Genomic DNA, 22,244 nt, shown 5'->3' with positions numbered 1-22,244 from the left:
TTTCTGCTGTGATTTTTCACAGTGAAGTTTTGTGATGCCACATGAACTTGTGCTGCTGCTTCTCTTCTGCTAAGCACTGCAGTTTCCAGGTTTTAAAGAGGACCTATTCTTGATGAAGAGTACTATCTGATGAAGACTAATGAAAAAAATCATTGTTTCCCATCCCATGTGATATTTTTGTCCATTTTTAAGATTCTCGCTCCAACAATAGATGTGGAAGTGGAGTTTGTTTGTGACATCAGTAGAGGGAAGTCACACAATCTCTCAGGAAGTGGCGTCAAAGCCAAGATAAAAACACTAATCTCTGTAAAACTTTAGAGAAATTTTCAGGGCTCTAAAGGGACATCTTCAACTTGAAATCTAGTAAATTTTAACAGTAGGTTTGGGTACTATGCTTGTTTAATTTTGTTTGCTTTTTTCTAAAAAAAAAACAAAAAAACAAAAAACAACAAAACTTCTTGCTGTGTGTAAGACAAGCAAAATGGGTCACTGAGAATAGAGAATTGGTACAGGCTATATATGAAGTTTAGTCAGATGAACACGTTTAATAGATGTTCAGATGGTAGAGGATGGAACCATTGGCCGGGCATAATTTACTATGTAGATTTATTTTAAATTGGGGGGAAGAAATTGGCTGTAAACATGCTTATTTGATTCAAGAAGACAAACACAGAAGGCAGAGAATAAGGCAGTTGAAATTTTGAATAGGATTGTTGTGGGAAAGATTGTTGGATAAAAACTAAGATGCCCACAATATCAGATAGGGTCCCCAAGTAAAATAAGCTCTCTGTTCCTCTCCTCTTGCCCCACTTCTCTATACAGTGCTTACCATAGTTGCTCTCCTTCACCCACTCTGTGTTCACTTGCAAAACAGTTGGCAGCTTGATTGAGATATTTGATGCTTATTCAGACTTCCTTACAATTGGAGCTGGAAGGTGAGGGAAAGCTGGGGGGTCAGCAATTGATGCTGAGGATAGAGTAGTTACTAACTCAGCACCGCTTGTGGCCCCTAGTGGAGAGAGGCAGGGGTAAAACAGTAGGTGGCAACAGTCCCAACATCACAAGATGTGGTAAAAGCTCGGGATATCTGGTGCAGGAGTGAACTGGTTGACCAAATACAACACATTTTCATGAGTAAATTACTTAAACATGCATTGGATTAATGAGTTCACAGGCCAGATAAAACCAGTTGTGTGAGAGGTATGGGGGGAGAGAGCGTGTAGATTGCCGTTTAGACCAAACTGTCTTAGATGTTACTTGTAACAGTAGATGATAATCACTCTATTGAAAATCACACTCGTCTACACTGTACTCTTTAATTTCATTTGTCTTGTGGCAGATTGGGACTATCAGTCCAATATTAGGGCTGGGATTGTATTTTACTTTCAGCTACTGCTATAATAATGATCATAGTTGGACTAGTGGCTAAAAAAACTAAAATACAACCCTAGTTCTAAAACTAAACAATCTACTTCTGTTTTTTCCTCTGTTTTCTGCCCTACATCCTGGGAACTGTTCCGGGAACGGGAGAGGGGCCGGATATGCGGAGTTGTGGTATGGCTCTGTGGCTCCATCTTTTTGGCTTTAGCAGCGTCAGATAGAGGAGGGGTAGAGCCTGCTGAATGGGTATTTCAGCTCTGCCGTTTTTTCATCTATTTTGCCTTCTAAACTAATGGCTGGGACCTGATAGCAGGGAACTGCACTTTTCCAACCTTCATCTGGCTATCTAATTGCCCAGCAAGCTGAACATACTGAGGCCTGCTCAGTTTGACCCAGTCATCCAGTTGAAGGGCAAGACTCTCTCTAGTGGGTAGAAGTAAAATACAGGGCCAGATTTAAGACTGACTTTTTAGGAGTTTGCCCTTCAGTAACAAAATAAGCAATATGACACCCAATACTTCGGAACGAGAAGCTGGATATGAGTCAACAGTGGGCCGTTGTTGCCAAGAAGGCCAATGGCATTTTGGGATGTATAAGTAGGGGCATTGCCAGCAGATCGAGGGACGTGATCGTTCCCCTCTATTCGACATTGGTGAGGCCTCATCTGGAGTACTGTGTCCAGTTTTGGGCCGCACACTACAAGAAGGATGTGGAAAAATTGAAAAGAGTCCAGCGGAGGGCAACAAAAATGATTAGGGGGCTGGAACACATGACTTATGAGGAGAGGCTGAGGGAACTGGGATTGTTTAGTCTGCGGAAGAGAAGAATGAGGAGGGGGGATTTGATAGCTGCTTTCAAGTACCTGAAAGGGGGGTTCCAAAGAGGATGGCTCTAGACTGTTCTCAGTGGTAGCAGATGACAGAACAAGGAGTAATGGTCTCAAGATGCAGAGGGGGAGGTTTAGGTTGGATATTAGGAAAAACTTTTTCACTAGGAGGGTGGTGAAACACTGGAATGCGTTACCTTGGGAGGTGGTGGAATCTCCTTCCTTAGAAGTTTCTACGGTCAGGCTTGACAAAGCCCTGGCTGGGATGATTTAGTTGAGGATTGGTCCTGCTTTGAGTAGGGGGTTGGGCTAGATGACCTCCTGAGGTCCCTTCCAACCCTTATATTCTATGATTCTATGAATCAGGTAATTTTAATTACAATCTTATTTTCACAACGCTTACCGTCTTCTGGCTGGATTTTCGCAGTAATTTTTACTGAAACGTAGTTAAAGACATAATGACTTATAATCGTGAAAGCTGGGGTTGCCCGCTATTTTCAGATGGAAAAAACATTGGTTTCTACTGGTAGCTACAGCACTTCTCAGTATCATGGCTGTTAAAATCAGGTCTGGATTGAAGTGTGAATGGAAGAAAACAATGTTATTGGAATGACCTGACTTAAAGATTTGGGGAGATAAGTCTGTGGGGAGATAAACCAATGCCATGTACCATTGGAAAGCTGAACCTCTTAATTTTTCCTTCGGGGTACAGCATTTGTTTCTAGTCTTATTTGTGAGAGAAAAACTAATTAAACTGTTTAAAAATTATTATTGGTTCCTCAGAATGGCCACATTTGTTGTTACTGATGTGGGCTTAAGTAGTAGTAGGTCTTGGACCAGTGGAATTTCCATTCATTGGGATTATTTTTTTGCCTTCAGTCCAAAATTCCAAATACAGGAAGCTATCTTCTGAAGACGTGTCCTTTGGACTTGGATTTCTACTCTCATTTTGCCTTGAATTTCTCAACACTGTACAGCCCTACTGGAGATTGGCATTTTGAGATGTTCTGGGACTGTTGCGTTTGAAGTTGGGCACAGCTGCGTTTGGTTTTCTCAAGTATTGTAGTTTAGTTTTTAAAATTGATCAATGTGTTGGTCATTTTTGTGCAGATTTTAACTGTATCCTTCATGATTTGATTCCAGATCAGGAACAAAGATAAAGTCAGTGGTCTAAACTACTTTACAAATTTAATGTTTTTAAATGCCTGTCAAATTAAAGCTGTCTGGACAAACCTGGATTCTTGGAATACAGAACTCTTGGGAAGATGTTCAGATTTAAAAAAAATAGTATAAAGACCAAGTGTCTGCACCAGTGTACTGTTGGCAACTTGGTCTCTGCCATATTGAGGTGTCAAGATACGGGTCACAATAGGGATGAGCTAGACTTGCTGTTAGGGTGCTCAGCCCCTGTGAGAGTGCATTGCTTTTGTCAATTCCCAGTGTACACAGTGACTTTGCAAGCTCTGGAAGAAAATATATTAAGGCCTCTGAGGGGTAGAGTGGGAAGAAGGATGTGTTGGTTCCGTCCATACATTGAACTTGGGACAGTCAATCCCCTCTAGTGTCTTTTGAGTATATGAGCAGTAAAATGGCACACAGTCTTGAATGTAAGCACTTGAATTAATAAAATCAAGGAAAGAATACTACATGTTCACTAGTGATTGCTTATGCAGTCTTTTGATGCTTATTTAAATTTTAAAAATTTTTATAAGTGGTTTTTGTATTGGGCTGATTAGTATTAGGAATTTTGTAGTCCACTATTACATTAAACTAATGAGAGCACACACATAGGGAGTGTCCCATGATAATGGGAACTTGAGAACTAGGTTGGTTTTCTGCTACAAAATATGGAAAGCTTGCCCAGAAAGATGCCTTGGTTTTTTGTGCTTATGGTCCAATAATAGAGAGATAATTGACTTCGTAATGTGAAATGAAATTCTACTTTTGTGTTGAAGGTAGCTTATCTTTCACTGAGTTAGTGTGGACACTTGTTTAATCAGTCTGTTATGAAATGTGAGCATTTTTCTCTAGCATCATTTAACAGTGAACATGTTCAGTGACAGTATAACGCATTGGCTCAGAGCAAGGGGCTTAGTTTAGAACTAGCAAAGGCAGGGAACTGTAGAAGCAGCTTATTCCTGGGGTGTGATGAGGGACTCTTCTCCTCCCCTCCCCCCTCCATTTTACAGCTCTAGTGGGTTATGGAATTAGGTTGGCATTAGGGCTGTCTATTTAATTGCGATTAACTCCAATTAATCACAGTTTTAATTGCACTGCTAAACAGAATACTAATAGAAATTTATTAAATATTTTGGATATTTTTCTGTTTTCATATTGTATTCTGTTTTGTAATTTATAATCAGTGTGTATTTTTATTACAAATATTTGAACTGTGAATGATAAACAAAAGAGAGAGTATTTTTCAGTTCACCTCATACAAGCACTGTAGTGCAATCTCTTTGTTGTGAAAGTGCAACTTACAAATGTAGGTTTTGTTTTTGGTTTTGCTACATAACTGCACTCTAAAACAAAACACTACAAAACTTAGGAGCCTATAAGTCCACTCAGTCCGACTTCTTGTTCAGCCAATTGCTAAGACAAATAAGTTTGTTTACATTTTCAGGAGCTAATGCTGCCCTCTTCTTACTTACAAGTGTTACCAGAAAGTGAGAACAGGCATTTGCATGGCATTTTTGTAGCCAACATTGCAAAGTATTTGTGCCAGATATGCTAAACATTCGTATGCCCTTTCATGCTTTGGCCATCATTCCAGAGGACATGCTTCCATGCTGATGACACTTGTTAAAAAAAGGTGTCAATTAAATTTGTGACACAATTGTCCCCCAAGGAGTTTAATGTCCCCTGCTCTGTTTTACCCACATTCTGCCATATATTTCATGTTATAGCTGTCTTGGACGATGAACCAGCACATGTTCATTTTAAGAACACTTTCTCTGCAGATTTCACAAAATGCAAAGAAGGTACCAATGTGAGGTTTCTAAAGATAGCTATAGCACTAGACCCAAGCCTTCCAAAATCTGAGAGGGATGAGGTGTGGAGCATGCTTTCAGAAGTTTTAAAAGAGCAACACTCTGATGCAGAAACTACAGAACCCAAAATCAAACTTTTGCTGGTGGCATCTAACTCAGATAATGATCATGCGTCAGTCTGCTTTGGATTGTTATTGAGCAGAACTCATCACAATGGATGCATGTCCCCTGGAATGGTGGTTGAAGCACAAAGGGACATATGAATCTTTAGCGCATCTGGCACATACCTTGTGACACTGGCTGCAACAGTGCTATGAGAACACCTTTTCTCACTTTCAGGTGACACTGTAAACAAGAAGTATTCTCTCCTGCAAATGTAAACAAACTTGCTTGTCTGAATGATTGGCTGAACAAGAAGTAGGACTGAGTGGACTTGCAGGCTCTAAAATTTTACATTGTTTTATTTTTGAAAGCAGTTTTTTTGTACATAATTCTACGTTTGTAAGCAACTTTCATAATAAAGAGATTGCACTACAGTACTTGTATTAGGTGAATTGAAAAATACTATTTTTTTACAGTGCAAACACTTGTAATCTAAACATAAAGTGAGCACTGTACACTTTGTTCTGTGTTGTCATTGAAATCAATATATTTGAAAATGTAGAAAACATCCAAAAATATTTAAATAAATGGTATTCTATTGTTTAACAGTGCAGTTAATCGCGATCAATTTTTTTAATTGTTTGACAGCCCTAGTTGGCTTACTTCATTGATGAGGAGAGGGCACATACTGATATACTTTAGTTGGGGGAATAAGTGTCTGCATAAGATTTTCAGGGAGAGGACATAGACAGGAAGGGAAAAAAAGATCTGTTTTTTCCCTACTTTTTTATGAGAACAAGAAAATAAGATGTACTAAATGCCACTCTTTTTTATTATTCATAATTTCCAAAGCCAGAAAGATCATTGTGATTATCTAGTCTAGTGGTTTTCAACCTTTTTTCATTTGCAAACCAATCTCAACTCTAAGGTGTAAAAAGTAATTTAAGATAGTGGGGAAAGTATTATAGCTTTCTAAAGAGTAAGACGACAGTATTTCAAAACTTGTTCATGTACCTTGACCAATTATCACAAGAGTCATGGATCTCGATCTGTGATCTTGGAGGTATGAGTATGGGATTGGGAGTCCAGAAGTCTTGAATTCTAGTCCTAATTATGATTAATTTTTTTGGCCATTCACTTTAGTTTTGCTTTTGTTTCCCTTTCTGTATAAAGTGGGGGTATTTATTTGTCTGTCTCACAGATGGTTAGTTTATTTTTAACAGTACTTTGACTATAAAAATATTAAACTTGCTTTTAGATAGATGGGATTTCACTGCTATATATCTGTTTTAAAATTCAGTATTATGCATAAAGGTTTTACGTTCACATGATAGTTTTGTGACATACTTGTCACTTATGTAGTACCTTCCTCCTATCTGAGGATCTGCATGCACTTGTATAATCCAGTTAAGGGTGCACATTGTCATGTAATAGAGGATAGGAACAGATGTTATAGTTTAGTCAGGACTGAGGCCCTGTTGAACGTGGGTCTGTTCAGATACAGACAAGGGATTACAACCTAAAATGTGTGTGTGTGTTTTTTTAAAAAAGCAGCAAACATGCCAAAGTGTGGGAGGCATTTCCCATTTCTCAGTTTAGTTAAGTTTATTACAGTATTTATTAAACTTAGGTATTGTATCCGCCACTGTTGTCCAGCTGTTCATTCAACCCATTGTTTAGCCAGGGTCTCCCCTGAAACCCTTTCCTTCCAGCATGGCTTCCAACTTCCCAGTACAGACTTGCTCCTCCACAGCGGAGTGCCTTCTGAAAGATCTTTAGGATATGTCTACACTGGAATAAAAGACTTGTAGCTGTCCTGCGTCTGCTAACTCTGGCTGCAAGGCTAAAAATTCTGTGTGGGTGTTTGGGCTCAGGCTGGAACTTGGGTTCTGGAATCCTCCCCTCTTGGAGGGTCTCAGATCTTGGGCTCCAGCTCGAGCTTGAATGTCTTGCATAGCAACTTTACAGTCCCCCTGAGCCAGAGTTGACTGACTCAAACACCTGCGGCTGACCTAATTGCTATGTAGGTGTATCGTTACAGTCAGTCCTGTAATCTTCTAAGATGGCTCTAACTGGTGTCTTGGTTGAGAAAGAGACATTCTGCTCTTGTTCATTTGTGGTTTATGAACACTCCATTCTTTTCTACAATATGGGGGAAGACCGCAAAATAAACTTCTATGAAGCTTTCAGTGTGCTTCCAGAGTGTTAAGAAGCTTTGTTAATAGATATTAAACAGAAGAAGTCATGGAGAATGCAGTTTATGAAACAAGTTATTCATGTGCTTGACTCACTGTTTAAGCTTGTTTAAACTTATCCTGTGACAACAGTTCTGTTGAGTTGCTCTCAAAAATGAAACATTATTGTAAACTTTATCAAAGGGTTAAAGTTAAAATATTTTTTACTCCTATTTAGAAATATGATCTTTGACTTGGTCTGTTAAAAGAATCTGGAGTAGTATTGCATAATACTCCCTGTAAGTAATATATAGTTATAGTAGAAATGCATAATCTCAGCCCCCAAAAAGCAATGGGAACTAGGTAGTTTAGGCTCCTTAATGGGTTAAGGCAGTGGTGGGGAACCTATGGCCCACGGGCCGAATCTATCCCATTGGTTAATTTCATTTGCCCCCTGACCCCCCCGGGCTGGATCTGCGAGTGCCAGCTCACCTCGCTGTGGGGAGAAGCCCCAAGCCTCCATGCCCTCCTGAATGGGTGAGTGGGCCTGTGATTGTGTGTGTTTGTTTCGTTTTTTTTTCCTGTGGGTCAATGGCCTGTGACAGAAAAAAGGTTCCCACCCCTGGGGTAAAGAATATGTTACTTCTCAGTAACTAGGTGAAATCTATAAACAGTCATTTATGTTGGTCATGTGACCATTTATATGCAAAGAGCTTTTAGTTCCTAGTCCATTGTTGTCTACAGCAGTGGTTCTCAACCAGGGTGCATGTACTCCTGGGGGTACATCAGCTCATTTAGATATTTGCCTAGTTTTTACAACAGGTTACATGAAAAGCAGTAGCAAAGTCAGGACAAACTAAAGTTTCATTCAGAGAAAATGAGGAAGTAAGCAGTTTTTCAGTAATAGAGTGTGGTGATGCTTTTGTATTTTTATATCTGATTTTGTAAGCAAGTAGTTTTTAAATGAGGTGAAACTTGGGGGTGCACAAGACAAGTCACTCCTGAAAGGGGTATGGTAGTCTGGAAAGGTTGAGAGCCTCTAATCTAGTGGCTCATAAACTTTTTCATGCCATGTCCCCTTTTGGGCTTAGCTCTGTTAACGCAACCCTTGGGCTGGAAGAGGGGGAGTGCTTCCTTGTGTCCCGAGAGAGAGATACTTGGATGGGGTTGGCTGAAAGAGGAGTTGTGTGTGTCTAGGAGAGCACAGGAAGAGACTTGTTGGGTGGGAGGAGAGGAGATGGGTATGAAGGGGGCTGACTGGAGGTGGGATGGAAGGAAGGTCTGGTGGAGGTGAGGAGATAATTGCTTGGATCAGCCAGGTTTGTGGAGAGGCACCAATACCATGTGCAGGGAGCACCGAAGTGGATGGAGGATATTTATTCCTGCTGTGGGCAGCTGCTAAGTTTGTCCCAGCTCTGGATGCACTTGTGCAGCCCCAGGTATCAGTGGCTGCTGGGGTAGAAGGTGCCGAGTGCCCACACATCATCCCCACTACACCACACTGCTGGTGGTCTTTGCCTAGCTTTCCATTCCTGGCAGTGGTCGCGCAGCACCTGTGTGTTCAGGCACTGGACAGACACATTGGCCCTTGCACAGGTTCCCACTACCAGAGGATCTCACCAATACAACCACAAGGAGTATTTGTGCCTCACCCTGAGCCTGGTTAACAAAGTGGTACACACTGTGCATGACATGTACATGACTTCCAGCACCACATGGGCCTGCTCAGGTTTGGCCCATCAGCTTTTGCATAGATTTTCAACTCCTTATGACTCTCAGTTTGGGAACCACTGCTCAGATCACTTCACAGCAGGCAATGGATCCAAATGGTACATGGCGTTAAGTGGCTATAATATCTTGTTTCTGAAAATAGTGTATTTAAACTATTATTCAACAGAAAAAAATATTTCTAGGAAAGTTTCTTTTCAGTTGTCTAGTATGTGACAGATTCTCTAATTGCTGTGTCAAAGTCAAATAGAAGTGGGACTGTTAATGAATAAGTACTATATTTGCTTTAAAATCAAAAAAGCAAAGTGAGTTCAATCTGTGGCAACCTTGTAAAACTATTACAAATATATATCAGTCCAGGCCCAATCTGTGGACGTGAACTGATGTGTTAGTGACTCGTGTCATGATGATGATGGAAAAAGTTAATGAGACTGTAGGGAAGCATAATTTTGATAGACTCACACATGGCATCTGATGTTGTAAAAAATATGACTGAAACTTTTTAAAATGTGTTACATTTTTCCAAATGATTTAAAATGGGTAAGATTAAACACAATAATATCTCTGTGTCCGTGCCTGTACAGAGGGAAATTTACAAAAACATTCCCACTAGATGAGTTGAAATGATATTAAAAATGGTCAGAAACATAATGTAGAGAAGGCTGGGCCTGTTTTTACCGCCATTTTTGTTAAACCAACTGAAAAATGTTTAAAGTGTTGGTTAAAACAGGTCTGGCTGTAGGTCATGTCTGCATTATATATTTCCCACCATTTTAACACCAATCTAGCTAAACGCATGTGTGTTTTTGTTTTGTTTTTGTTGTTAAGATTTCCAGTGTGTAGACAACCCCTAAAAGTGATAGGGGATGGGAATACACTGTACTCGGTGAATTCTCTTGCAGCATTGCCTTAGCTGCCAATTGCTTAAGTTCACAATATTGTAGCTGTGTTGGTCCGAGAATATTAGATACACAGGGTGGGTGAGGAAATATCCTTTATTGGACCAATTTCTGCTGGTGAAAGAGGCAAGCTTTCGAGCTACACAGAACTTTTCTTCCATTGGCTATATTTGACATTTTTGACTGGTTAGCGTGAGACTCAGTTCCTGGGGAAAAGTAGCCTAATAGGCTTTCCACAGGTGGTACCGGGGGGTGTCTTTTCTTTCAGATTTTGCAGCAGCCTCCGTATTTGTGAAGCCTGAGAAACCTGGCAGAACTTCTATGGGCAGTAAAGCACATAGATTCATTTGGATTAGAGCACGCAGTCTATTTAAATTTAAAATATGAAAATTTAACATTTTAATCCTTAGTCATTCTGCAGCTTCCTTTGTTTTAACAGCAAGAATTCCATCTGATGCAGTTCATGCAACTAAAATATGCGTATGATTGGAAGACACTAACTGATATTCTTTGGAGATGTTTTTGGTTCTTTGATCTTCTTTGGAGATGTTTTTGGGTTGTATCCTCCAGTTGATGTGCATGTGTAATTAAAACTAGCTTGAGGTTGTACATGTGCACGCTGCTGAGAAACTGTTTAATGCTTCTGGAGTCAGGTTTTCCATGTGTAGGTGATTTATCCATAGTAACAGATCAGGTTGAAAATTTAATTTTTAACTCTCTTCGTAGGAATAAAAAAGTATGTTGTCGGCTTAATTATCAAGACCTCATCTGATCCAACATGTGTAGAAGTAAGTGAATTCTCTTTAGGGGAAGTGGAATGGGAGGGAAGCATTACTGATAACTTAACTCTCTTTTTCTCTACTCTAGAAAGAAAAAGTGTATATTGGAAAACTGAATATGATTCTTGTTCAGGTAAACGCTAGCTCCTAGTGCATTTTTAATCTTGCATTAAGAAAATTACACACTTAACAAATCTAACAAGAAGAACTGGTTTTGCATATGGAATGTTTAGAAAGAAAGCTGTACCAACCACATGGATGTTCTATGACTTTCAGATACTGAAACAGGAATGGCCCAAACACTGGCCAACATTCATAAGTGATATCGTAGGGGCAAGCCGGACAAGTGAGAGTCTTTGCCAGAACAATATGGTGATCCTTAAACTGTTAAGTGAAGAAGTTTTTGACTTCTCTAGTGGGCAGATAACTCAAGTGAAAGCCAAGCATTTGAAAGACAGGCAAGTAAAATATTCTGTAATATTTCACATACTCCTAATGTACATCACATTTGCAGTTGCTGCTCGAGAATCGCTCTCATCGAAGGTTTTTGGCTAGCTACCATAGTAGCTTTTTAAATTTGAGATTTGACTATTTTGATGATTCCCTTTTTCTTAGTGACACTGTTAAACCTTACCAGACTCATTTAGCAGCTGTGTACACTTCTGCTTTATCAGCTTGTACATTCATAGGTATTGTAGTTCTGCCCTCTTAATTGTGAGCAGGTATGGTGTTTCGTGTTCTGTGCCTGTGATTGCAAACCAAAATTTGCATGTGGAGAGTTATTTGTATAATTTTCACAGAAACTTTTCTCTCTTACTGCAAAAGCACCATTATTGAAATGTGTAGTGTAGTTCACTAAATGTGGCGATGCTGAATGTTTAACATCTTACTATTTTAATTTTTTTAGTATGTGCAACGAATTCTCTCAGATATTTCAACTGTGTCAGTTTGTGATGGTAAGTTTAATTTCAATAACTTTTTAAAATAGAGTGGGATTTCGTAGGAAGAGGGTAAACTAGTTTATGTATTGTTCCATTACAGGAAAATTCCCAAAACGCTCCTCTTGTTCATGCAACTTTGGAAACTTTGCTACGATTCCTTAACTGGATTCCACTGGGATACATTTTTGAGACCAAGTTAATCAGCACATTAATATACAAGGTAATCGGGGGTTTGGTTTGGTTTTTGTTTTCTTTTATTGATGTCTACTAGCAAATAAGATGGAAGCTTTGGTTAGCTGAAATAAAATGCTTCATATGTAATTTTCTTTTTTGTACTATCTATAATCTTCTTTCTGAAATCTTTCTTATAGTTTTTAAATGTTCCCATGTTTCGAAACGTCTCTTTGAAGTGCCTCACAGAGATTGCAGGTGTCAGTGTAAGCCAGTACGAGGAACAGTTTGTAACCCTCTTTACGCTGACCATGATGCAGTTGAAACAGGTAACTTTTTTTGAACTTAATACAAAATAAACTTTCCTGATTTAAATTTTGACTGCCTTTTATTTAGCAAAATCAATTTAATAGAGGAAGCTTAGCTTATATTTGCCAATACACATTCATTATAGAAAGCTAGCTATCTTTTTGCAGCAGAATGTTATACTGTAAGTTTATTTTTAAAGATGTAACTAACAACTTTTGAATAAATCTTAAAGGTTCACAAGCAAAATAGTTCTTAAACTGAAGTTAAGATTGTAAGTATCTATTGGTTACTTGAAGAGTGTCTTTTCAGGCTACTATTATATTCAAGAGTTGAAGATCAGGTTAAGACAAACAAAACAAAAACATCAGAAAACATGAAAATGCATAGTTGAGATTATCTAAACCGCCATTGTTTTTGTCCTGCCCTCATTGACTTGACCTTGCAAGTTCATCTAGCTTGTGTTCTTAAAAAAAAAAAAAAAAGTTAATGCGTTTGATGGAAGCGTTCATAAGGACTTCAGAAAACGCTGCAGGCTGTTGTGTAGTAAATTCACTAAATCAGTGTATCTTGAGTGTGTACGTTACATAATATTTTACCTGTCCATTAAATTTGTAGCCTCAGGTATGGTAGTTACATGTCTAAACTAAGGTTTCAGAGTAGCAGCCATGTTAGTCTGTATCCGCAAAAAGAAAAGGAGGACTTGTGGCGCTTTAGAGACTAACAGATTTATTTGAGCATAAGCTTACGTGAGCTACAGCTCACTTCATTCACTAAGTCATTCAGAAGGATGCATTTCTTCAGCTGAAACCAGGAATCGCCCTGGAGATTATCCTGTATGATACCCTTGGAAGTGTTTGTGTTTATTTAAATTATATAAAAGCAGTGTGACTTTTTTTCCAGCTGATTGACCTTAAAGGATGGCCTCTCTGTAAGAACATGCTGCACCCTGGTTCAGTCAGTCTATCAATAAGTGAATTTAGATTACTTTTAAGTTTTCAGTTACTGGTATATTGATGTGCATTGTTTCAGTACAGAATTGTCTTCTGGGTTTTAGTTTTGTGGTTGGTCTGTATATTAGAAAAAAAAGATTTGGTGTTTGATGATAGTATAGCAGTAGGAATATATTACTGACCACCTGCCAGGATGATGATGGTAATAGTGAGATGCTCAGGGAGATTAGAGGCTATAAAAACAAAAGCCAATAATAGTGGGGGATTTCAACTATACCCATATTGACTGACTGGGTGTATGTCACTCCAGGATGGGATGCAGAGGTAAAATTTCTAGACATGGTTAATGATTGCTTCTTGGAGCAGCTTGTCCTGGAACCTACAAGAGGAGAGACTCTTCTTGATTTAGTCCTAAGTGGAGCATAGGTTCTTGTTCAAGTGTTTGCTCATGTCCATTCCATATGGGGGGTGGGGAGGGTGCACACTGTGTGCCTTATTGCTGGAGATTTTTCCCTCAATGGTATCTGTTGGGCTGGCTCTAGTACCCTCTGGAGCCGCGTATGCTCATGTACCAGTGTAAGGGGTGCTGCCAGCCACACATTCACTCAGTTCCTTCTTACTGTTGCTGGAACGACCCTGCTTACTTCGGCAAGGCTTCTTCCCAACGGCTTCTGGATTCTAATTTTTAGTTTGTTGTTTAAACATAGTTTTTTGTGTACACAGATTTTGTAGTTAGTGTTAGTGCTTATCGTCGAGGGACTCCCTTCGTCTCAGAGGCTGGGTATGCCCCAATCCCCGAGCTTCAAACCTTGTGCCTCCTTTAGCAAACGTATGCCCGTAAGCGACCCGCACTGCATCTGCTTGAAGTGCTTAGGAGAACTCATGTAAGGGACCAGTGCCAGATTTGTCAGGACTTTAGACCCTGCACCAAAAATGACAGAGAAAAAAGACTGAAGGCTATCCTAATGGAAGCCACTCAGACCAGCCTCAGAGCCAAGTTGCTACCATTCTGCAGTGAGCATTTTGGCTTTGGTATGGTGCCAGAGGAGTGCTTTGTTCATCATCTCTGGTGCCAAGGAAGAAGGACAAAAAACAGTGCACCGACAGAGGGGCACTCACCGGTGCAGAAAAAGGACAAGAATGGGGAAGACTGCGCAGTGCAACTCGTGCTGGACTGCCACTCCACCCTCAGTCCCTTGGTGGCACCGTCAACTCCGCCCAGAGCACTGAGTCTGGTGCGGGACCCTCCGCTGAGACCCAGAAACCACCGCAGCGCCAGAAGCCTTTGCAGCAGTCGGATTTACTATCACTCCCGGTCCCCTGTTGTGTCCGTCTTCTTCTCCCTCCCCCGCCCACCCCCCCGACTCCGATGGGACAGTTGCTGGCTTTGATGACTGGGAGCAGGGAGCGTTGAGCTCCTTCTGGGCACCGGGCCCCCGGCACCCTCTAAGGGCAAATCAACCCTGATCCTGTCGTCACAACTTACGGTCTGCCACCGGTCCCGGGACTCTCTGCACTGTATGGAGGCAGAGAGGTATACCACTCCACTGTAGTCACCAAGGGAGGACCCTTCATCAAAGTCCAAAGGGGAAACCTAAGAACCACCACTGGTACCCAGCAGATTCCCCCCACCAGCACCTGGCCAACGGGTCAGTGGCCAAACTGGAACCCTTGGGGTTTTCCCCCAGTACTGGATTCTCCCTCCCGTCGATGGCACTCTGTGGTCTTGAAGAGGTGGGCTACCACCCCTTCTCACTTATCGCAACCCCGATACTAACAGGATGTGGCTCCCATGGATGTTATTGAGGAAGCTGCCGCTGCCGCCTTCTCCCCCCTCAAACAAGGTCATCTCAGGGCCCAGTAGCTTGCTCCTGCAGGATGACTTCAAGGTCCATCAAGACCTTTTGAAGTGGATAGCAGCTAACATGGGGATGGAAATTGAGAAGCTTAAGGAAACATCCCACAGCCTTATTGACATTCTGGCTGTGGCAGCTCCCTCCAAAGTGGTTTTACTCATTAACGAGGCTTTACTGGGTCCAGTCAAGGCTCTCTGGCAAACTCCTTCTCTGCGCCCCCTCTGCCCCCCTCCCACCTCAGAGGTCAGAGAAGAAATATGTGCCAGCATGTGGGTTCAAGTACCTATCCTTGCTCACACACCCCACTGTGGGGATCTGGTTGTGTCGGCAGCCAACAAGAGGGGATAGGTCCAGGTTTTTTGCGCCCTGCCTGTTTTGGGGGAGAGATTTATTCAACAGGTAGCCTTCAACTGTGTATCTCTAACCAGTAAGGTGCCAAGGAAGAAGGACAAAAATCCGTAGGACTCCCTGGCCAAATTTTAAAACTCTCTCTGCCTCTAGATTCAAGGCAGGAATTCAGTGGCCTCTTGGAAGAGGGTAAGAATGTGACGTGACCTCTCTCCAGGTGGCTCTGGACACAGCCAACACAGGAGCCAGGACAATGACCTCAGCTGTCGCCATGAAGCGTTGCACGTGACTCCAGTACTCGGGACTTCCTTATGAGGTCCAGCAGTCTATCCAGGACCTCCCTTTTGAAAGCTCCTTACTGTTCTTGGAGCATCGGACACGAGGCTTCATGGCCCGAAGGACTCAAGGGCCACCCTCCTGTCCTTGGGCCTCTACGCGCCATCTGTTTCAGGAAGCTCTTCAGGCCCCAACAACCACCTCGTTTCTCGGCACCACCTCTGAGACAGGAACCCTGTAAAAAGAAAGGGAGCGGTTACAAGCAGCGTCCGCCTCTCCTGTCCACTTCAACTTCCCAGGTGGGGTCTCATAGATGCTCCGGTGGGCCTAAGTAGGCCTTTTGAGGGTGTGTCCGAGGGCACTATACCAGTTCCTGCTTCAGATCCTGCCTCCCCATTATTTTTGGACCATCTGTCCCACTTCGCTCCAGCATAGTCCTGCATAACATTGGACCACTGGGTGCTGAACACAGTGACAATTGGCTATACCCTCAGTTTTCATCCACCCCCATCCCTCTTCAGAGACCCTTCTCTCGAGCAACTCCTTGCCCGTGAGATGTAGTCTCTTCTGGAACTGGGGGCTGTGGAGGAAATAGCTGAAGACTTGAAAGGGAAGGGGTTTTACTCCTGATATTTCCTAATCCCAAGGGGGCCTCCAGTCTGTTTTCGACCTACATCACCTCAACAGTCATCTCAAGAAATTGAGGTTCTGCATGGTTTCCTTTCCTTCATTATACCCTCCCTAGATCCAAGGGGCTGGTACACTATCCTCAACTTAAAGGACACATACTTTCTCATTTCTATTTTCTGTGGCCACAAAAGATTTCTTTGATTTCTTGTGAACCAATGCCAGTACCACTTCATCGTTCTCCCCTTTGGCCTGTCTACAGCCCCACGGGATTTCACAAAGTATATGACACTAGTAGTGGCCTTCCTCAGGTGGTGAGGCATCCAGGTCTACCCATACATTGTTGACTGGCTTATCAAGGGTCGGTCAGTGGCTCATATATGGAACAGCATCAGCATAGGCCAAGCCACCTTCCGAACACTGGACCTGTTTTTAAATGAATAAAAGTCAACTTTTATTCCAGTTCAGAGAATAGAGGTTATTAGGGCAGGGCTTCACTGAACCCAGACCAGAGCCTTTCTTCCAGAGGCCTGATTCCAGACAGTTGGATCTGATATCCAAAGTCATAGTCCACCCAATTACAACAGCCTGAGTTTGCCTCAAGCTGCTGGGGCACATGGCATTCCATGCACTTACATGGTTCAGCATGGAAGGCTGCTTCTCAAGTCTCTACAGATGTGGCTGGTATCAGTTTACTCCCTGAACAGACACTACCTGGACTTTGTGGTCACTGTTCCACCCCTGGTCCTCACCTCTCTGGTCAGATGGAAAGATCCAAGATTAGTGTTGATGGGGGTACTCTCTCGAGCCCCATAGCCATTGGTTCCCTAGTTTTGGACATGTCAGACCGAGGTTGTGGAAGTAAGGCTTCCCAACCTAAGGACTCAGGGCCTGTGGTCCCAGGAAGAACTCACCCTGCACATAAGCAGCAGGGAACTCAGGGCTGTACGTTTAGCCTGTCAGGTATTCCTCCCCCAGATCTTAGGCAAGGTGGTGCAAGTTCTGACAGACCATGGCCATGTTCTATATCAACAAACAGGGAGGAGTTTGATCCTCTGCCCTGTGTCAGGAGGCCATCCGCTTATGGGACTTCTGTGTGAAGCATTCCATCCGCCTAGAGGCATCAGACCTTTCGGGAGCCTGGAATGCACTGGCAGATCGCCTCGGCAGATCCTTCTCTTTTCACCGCAAATAGTCTCTTCACCCAGAGATCGCCAGGCTCATCTTCCAGAGGTGGGAGTCTCCCCAGGGGACCAAGCAGAACAGGAAGTACCATCAGTTTTGCTTGCTGCCTGGGCGCAGTCTAGGCCTCCTCTCTGATGCGTTTCTGCTCCCATGGACAGGGCTTCTGCTCCATGCTTTTCCCCTGTTCCCTCTGATTCACAAAGTCCTCCTGAGAATCAAGAGTAACAAAGCAAGAGTTATTCTCATAGCTCCAGCGTGGCCATGTCAACACTGGTTTGGCATGCTGCTGGACCTATCAGTAGCATCTCCTCTTTTGCATCCACTCCACCCAGACCTGATCTCACAAGACCATGGCTGGATGCTCCACCCGAACCTTGCATTCCTTAACCTAACTGCATGGATGTTACATGGCTGAACCCAGAGGAGCAGGCCTGTTCAGAGCAAGTTCAACAGGTCTTGCTAGGTAGTAGGAAGCTTTGCACTGGGGCTACCTGCCTGGACACTGTAACGATGCGGCCTTTGGTAGGACACAACTGGGAGTATCAATTCAGGACAAATTGCTTAGAGCAGGGCAGTTACAGCTCAAAACTGGGTGTTCTTTTATTATTAGGGCATGCCAAACCAGCCAGCCAGAGAGTACTTTGGTTTTACCCCGTTGGCTAACCATAAGTCACACAAGAAATTCCTTTAGGTGCTCCAGTTTCCCAGTATTGCCACCAGCACTGCTTTCCTTATGGGGATGACCAGTTATGAAAACCAATACCCCAGTAAAAGAAAAAAGGTTCTGATATCAAAGGACCAAGCCCCAGACCCAGGTCAAATGATAACTTAGATCTTACCCCAAATACACGCTTATAGCCAGTTTTTATTAACTAAACTAAAATTTATTTAAAAAGAAGAATGATATACATACAGACTTGAGTTCAATTTCTTGAGGTCCAGATACATAGCAGAGATGGTGAGTGTCGTTGCCAAAAATTCTTTTAGAAATAGTCCATAGGTTATAGTTCAATGTCTCTATTCAGGGTGACTCTAGTCAGTGACTGGGGATCTCAATTCTTATGGCTTAAGGTTTCCCCTTCTTGAAACCCAAAGCAGATCTGAGATGAAGAAGGGTCATGTCCCAGGATTTTTATATATTTCCAGCAGCCTCTTGGCCTGAGAAAACAATAGGCTTAACTTTCCGTCTCTCAAACATCATGGCAATTAGCAGAGGGGGTAATTTATCCATTATACAGTTCAGATACAGGTTACCACAACCTTCAAAGAGACCTATAGACAATAATACTGTTTCACTCAAGTGTCTTCCTAAATGTTAATACTCCTTTTTTGATCTTTGAATCAAAGCCATAGTAATAGACACGACTTCTTTGCTTACAACACAAGACCTGAGCAAACAGCTACTCTTCTATCCCTAACAATGCAGGCTTGCATTCAAAGCTCTATTATTTACATATCTTCCTAACAAGTCTTTAAAGTTCAGCCATGGGTCATGTCAGTCTGTGAGTTAATTAACTCTTTTTGGACCAGTGTCACCTTTCAGTAAGAAAGTATCACACTTAACGTCACAGACACATGGAAGCGCTTCTCATTGTGGGCATCTCAACGAGGTCTCTGGTTTATTCTTCCCTTCAGTCTATCTTGGACTACGTAATCCATTTGAAGCAGCAAAGTCTGGCCCTGGCATCTATCAAGGTGCACTTAGCAGCAATCTCAGCCTTCTGCCTGCCAATGAACGGCAGGTCAGTGTTCTCCAGTGAGATGACTGTCTGGTTTCTCAAGGGACTGGAGAGACTTTACCCTCACGTCTGCAAATTGATCCCTCCTTGGGACTTAAACCTGATTCTGTCAAGGCTCATGGGCCCTCCTTTTGAGCCACTAGTTTTGTGCCCTCTACTACTTCTCTCTTGGAAGGTGACCTCAGCCAGAAGGGTCTCTGAAATCAGGGTCCTTACATCAGAACCACCATACAGAGTGTTCTTTGGGGACAAGGTCCAACTGTGCCCCCACCTGGCTTTCCTACCAAAGGTGGTTTCACAATTCCATACTATCCAGGCTATTTTTCCTGCCAGTCTTCTTCCCGAAGCCTCACAAGAAGTCTGAGGATCAGCGGATTCACTCATTGGATGTTAGACATGCCCTTGTCCTCTATATTGAGAGAACTACATCCTTTCGAAGATTCATGCAATTCTTTGTAGCAGTAGTAGAAAGGATGAAAGGGCTTCCGGTATCAGCCCCAGAGGATGTCAGTCTGGATAACCGCATGTATTTGGGCTTGTGACGAGCAGGCCAGTGTTACGCCTCCAGCCATCCTAACAGCTCACTCCACGAGAGCTCAAGCCTCTTCAGTGGCATTCCTTGCACAAGTCCCAATCCAAGACATCTGTAGGGCAGAAACTTGGTCATCGATGCATACCTTTGCATCCCACTATGCCATCACTCAACAAGCTCGAGATGACCGGTTCGGAAAAACAGTGTTGCAGTAGCATGTCCATGAACTCCAGGCCCACCTCCTAAGCCCACGACCTGCTCTGATACCCCTCTGTTGGAGCTGACCAGCAATAGAGAACTGAAAGGGTGAGTGGCAGATGGCACCCTTATGCCAGTGCATGAGTGCATGGCTCCAGAGGGTACTAGAGCCAGCCCGACAGATACCACTGAGGGGAAAATATCCTGCAATGGTGCACGTGGCGCCCACACTTCTAACATGGAATAGACATGAGCAACACATTCCAAAGAACAACAGTTATGTAAAGTTAGTAACCATTTTATCTGTTCAAGAGGTAAACATAGCTGAACTGCTTGGTAATTAAATGTAAGTAGGGTTATCAAGTGATTTTTAAAAAAATTAATCACAATGATTAAGAAGATCAATCAATCAAAATTGTCAAATTATGGCTAAACAACCAAGTAAAAGTGATTAGAGACAAGAAGACATCCTTTAAAAATTGGAAGTCCAGTACTAGTGAGTAAAACAGAAAGGAGCATAAATTCTGGCAAGTCAAGTGTAAAAGTATAATTAGGCAGACCAAAAGAGAATTTGAAGGACATCTAGCAAAAGACACAGAAATGAACAGCAAAAAAATTAAGTACATCAGGAGCAGGAAGCCTGACAAGGAGTCAGTGGGGCCTCTGTACAATAAAGGTGCTAAAGGATCACTCAAGAAAGACACAGTCATTGCAGAAAAACTAAATGAATACGCGTATCTGTTTTCACTGCAGAGGATGTGAGGGAGGTGCCTACAACCTAGCCATTCTTTTTCTGTGACAAATCTGAGGAACTGCCCCCAGATTGAGGTGTCAGATGGTTTAGGAACAAATTGATAAATTAAACTGTGTAATAAGTCACCAGGACCAGATGGTATTCACCCAAGAGTTCTGAAGGAACTCAAATATGAAATTAAAGAACTCGTAACTGTGATTTGTAACCTATCGCATAAATCCGCTTCTACACCAGATGACTAGAGGATAGCTAATGTATGCCGATTTTTAAAAAAAAGGGAGGGGGGCGGTTCCAGGGGTGATCCTGACAATTACAGTCAAGTAAACCTAACTTCAGTACCAGGTAAATTGGTTGAAACTATAGTAAAGAACAGAATGATTTGACCTATAAACACAATATGTTGGGGAAGAATCAACATGGTTTTTGTAAAGGGAAATCATGGCTCACCAATCCATGAAAAATCTTTGAGGGTATCAGCAAGCATGTGGACAAGGGTGATCCAGTTGATTCAGTGTAGTTGGACTTTCAGAAGGGTCTGACAGGGTTTCTCACCAAAGGCTCATAAGCAAATTAAGCAGTATGGAATATGAGGGAAGGTCCTTTCATGGATCAATAACTGATTATAAGATAAGAAACAATGGATAGGTATAAAATCAGTTTTCACAGTGGAGAGGTAAATAGTGGGGTCCCCTAAGGATCTGTACTGGGACCTGTGCTGTTCAACATACTCATAAATGATCTTGAAAAAAAGGTGAACAGTGAGGTGGCGAAGTTTGCAGAGACACTAAACTACTCAAAGTAGCTAAGTCAAAAGCTGACTGAGAAATGGATCTATCAGAGCTGGGTGTCCGGGCAGCAAAATAGCAGATGATATTCAGTGTTGATTAGTGCAAACTAATGCACGTTGGAAAAAACAATCCCAACTATATAGACAAAATGACAGGGGCTAAAGTGGCTGTTACTATTCAAGAAAAACATCAGTCATCGTGCATAATTCTCTGAAAACATCTGCTCAATGTGTAGTGGCATTCAAAAAAGCTAACTTTGTTAGAGACCATTAGGAAAGGGATCAGAATGCCAAAATATAAATCCATGGTATGGCCGCACCTTGAATACTGTGTGCACTTCTGGTTTCCACATCTCAAAAAAGATATTTTAGAATTGGAAGAGGTACCAAGAAGGGCAACAAAAATAAGTGGTATGGAACAACTTCCATACAGGGACAGGTTAAAAAGACTGGGACTGATCAGCTTATTAAAGAAAAAAAAAAAAAAGACCCCTAGTAGGGGATATGATAGAGATCCATAAAATCACAAATGGTATGGAGAAAGTGAATAGGGAAATGTTATTTATCCTGTCACATAACACAATAGTTATGAGATTAATTGGCAGCAGGCTTAAAACAAACATACGAAAGTAGTACTTCACACAGCATACAGTCAACCGGGTATGTTTTGAAGGCCAAAAGCACAATGAGGTT

The 22,244-nt window shown here is 42.1% G+C and overlaps 1 protein-coding gene across 3 annotated transcripts in view; it reads left to right on the top strand.

Moving 5' to 3' along the window:
• Positions 1–22,244, top strand: part of XPO1 (exportin 1) — a 79,191-nt gene that overhangs the window by 17,456 nt on the left and 39,491 nt on the right. For 2 of the 3 annotated variants that reach the window (XM_073339391.2, XM_078852333.1), the window contains exons 4-8: positions 10,967–11,011; positions 11,155–11,336; positions 11,786–11,834; positions 11,920–12,039; positions 12,191–12,319. In XM_073339391.2, coding sequence (XP_073195492.1) covers positions 10,997–11,011; positions 11,155–11,336; positions 11,786–11,834; positions 11,920–12,039; positions 12,191–12,319 — 495 coding nt within the window. In that variant the 5' untranslated portion in view covers positions 10,967–10,996. Of the gene's footprint in view, positions 1–10,825; positions 10,888–10,966; positions 11,012–11,154; positions 11,337–11,785; positions 11,835–11,919; positions 12,040–12,190; positions 12,320–22,244 lie in introns of all 3 variants that reach the window. The other variant, XM_073339390.2, reaches the window with a different exon arrangement.

This window comes from Lepidochelys kempii, chromosome 3 (genome assembly GCF_965140285.1).
Source record: "Lepidochelys kempii isolate rLepKem1 chromosome 3, rLepKem1.hap1, whole genome shotgun sequence".
Taxonomy (NCBI): Eukaryota; Metazoa; Chordata; order Testudines; family Cheloniidae; genus Lepidochelys; species Lepidochelys kempii.
Note: the sequence above shows the minus strand (reverse complement) of the source record. Positions and strands in the feature narration are given on the sequence as shown.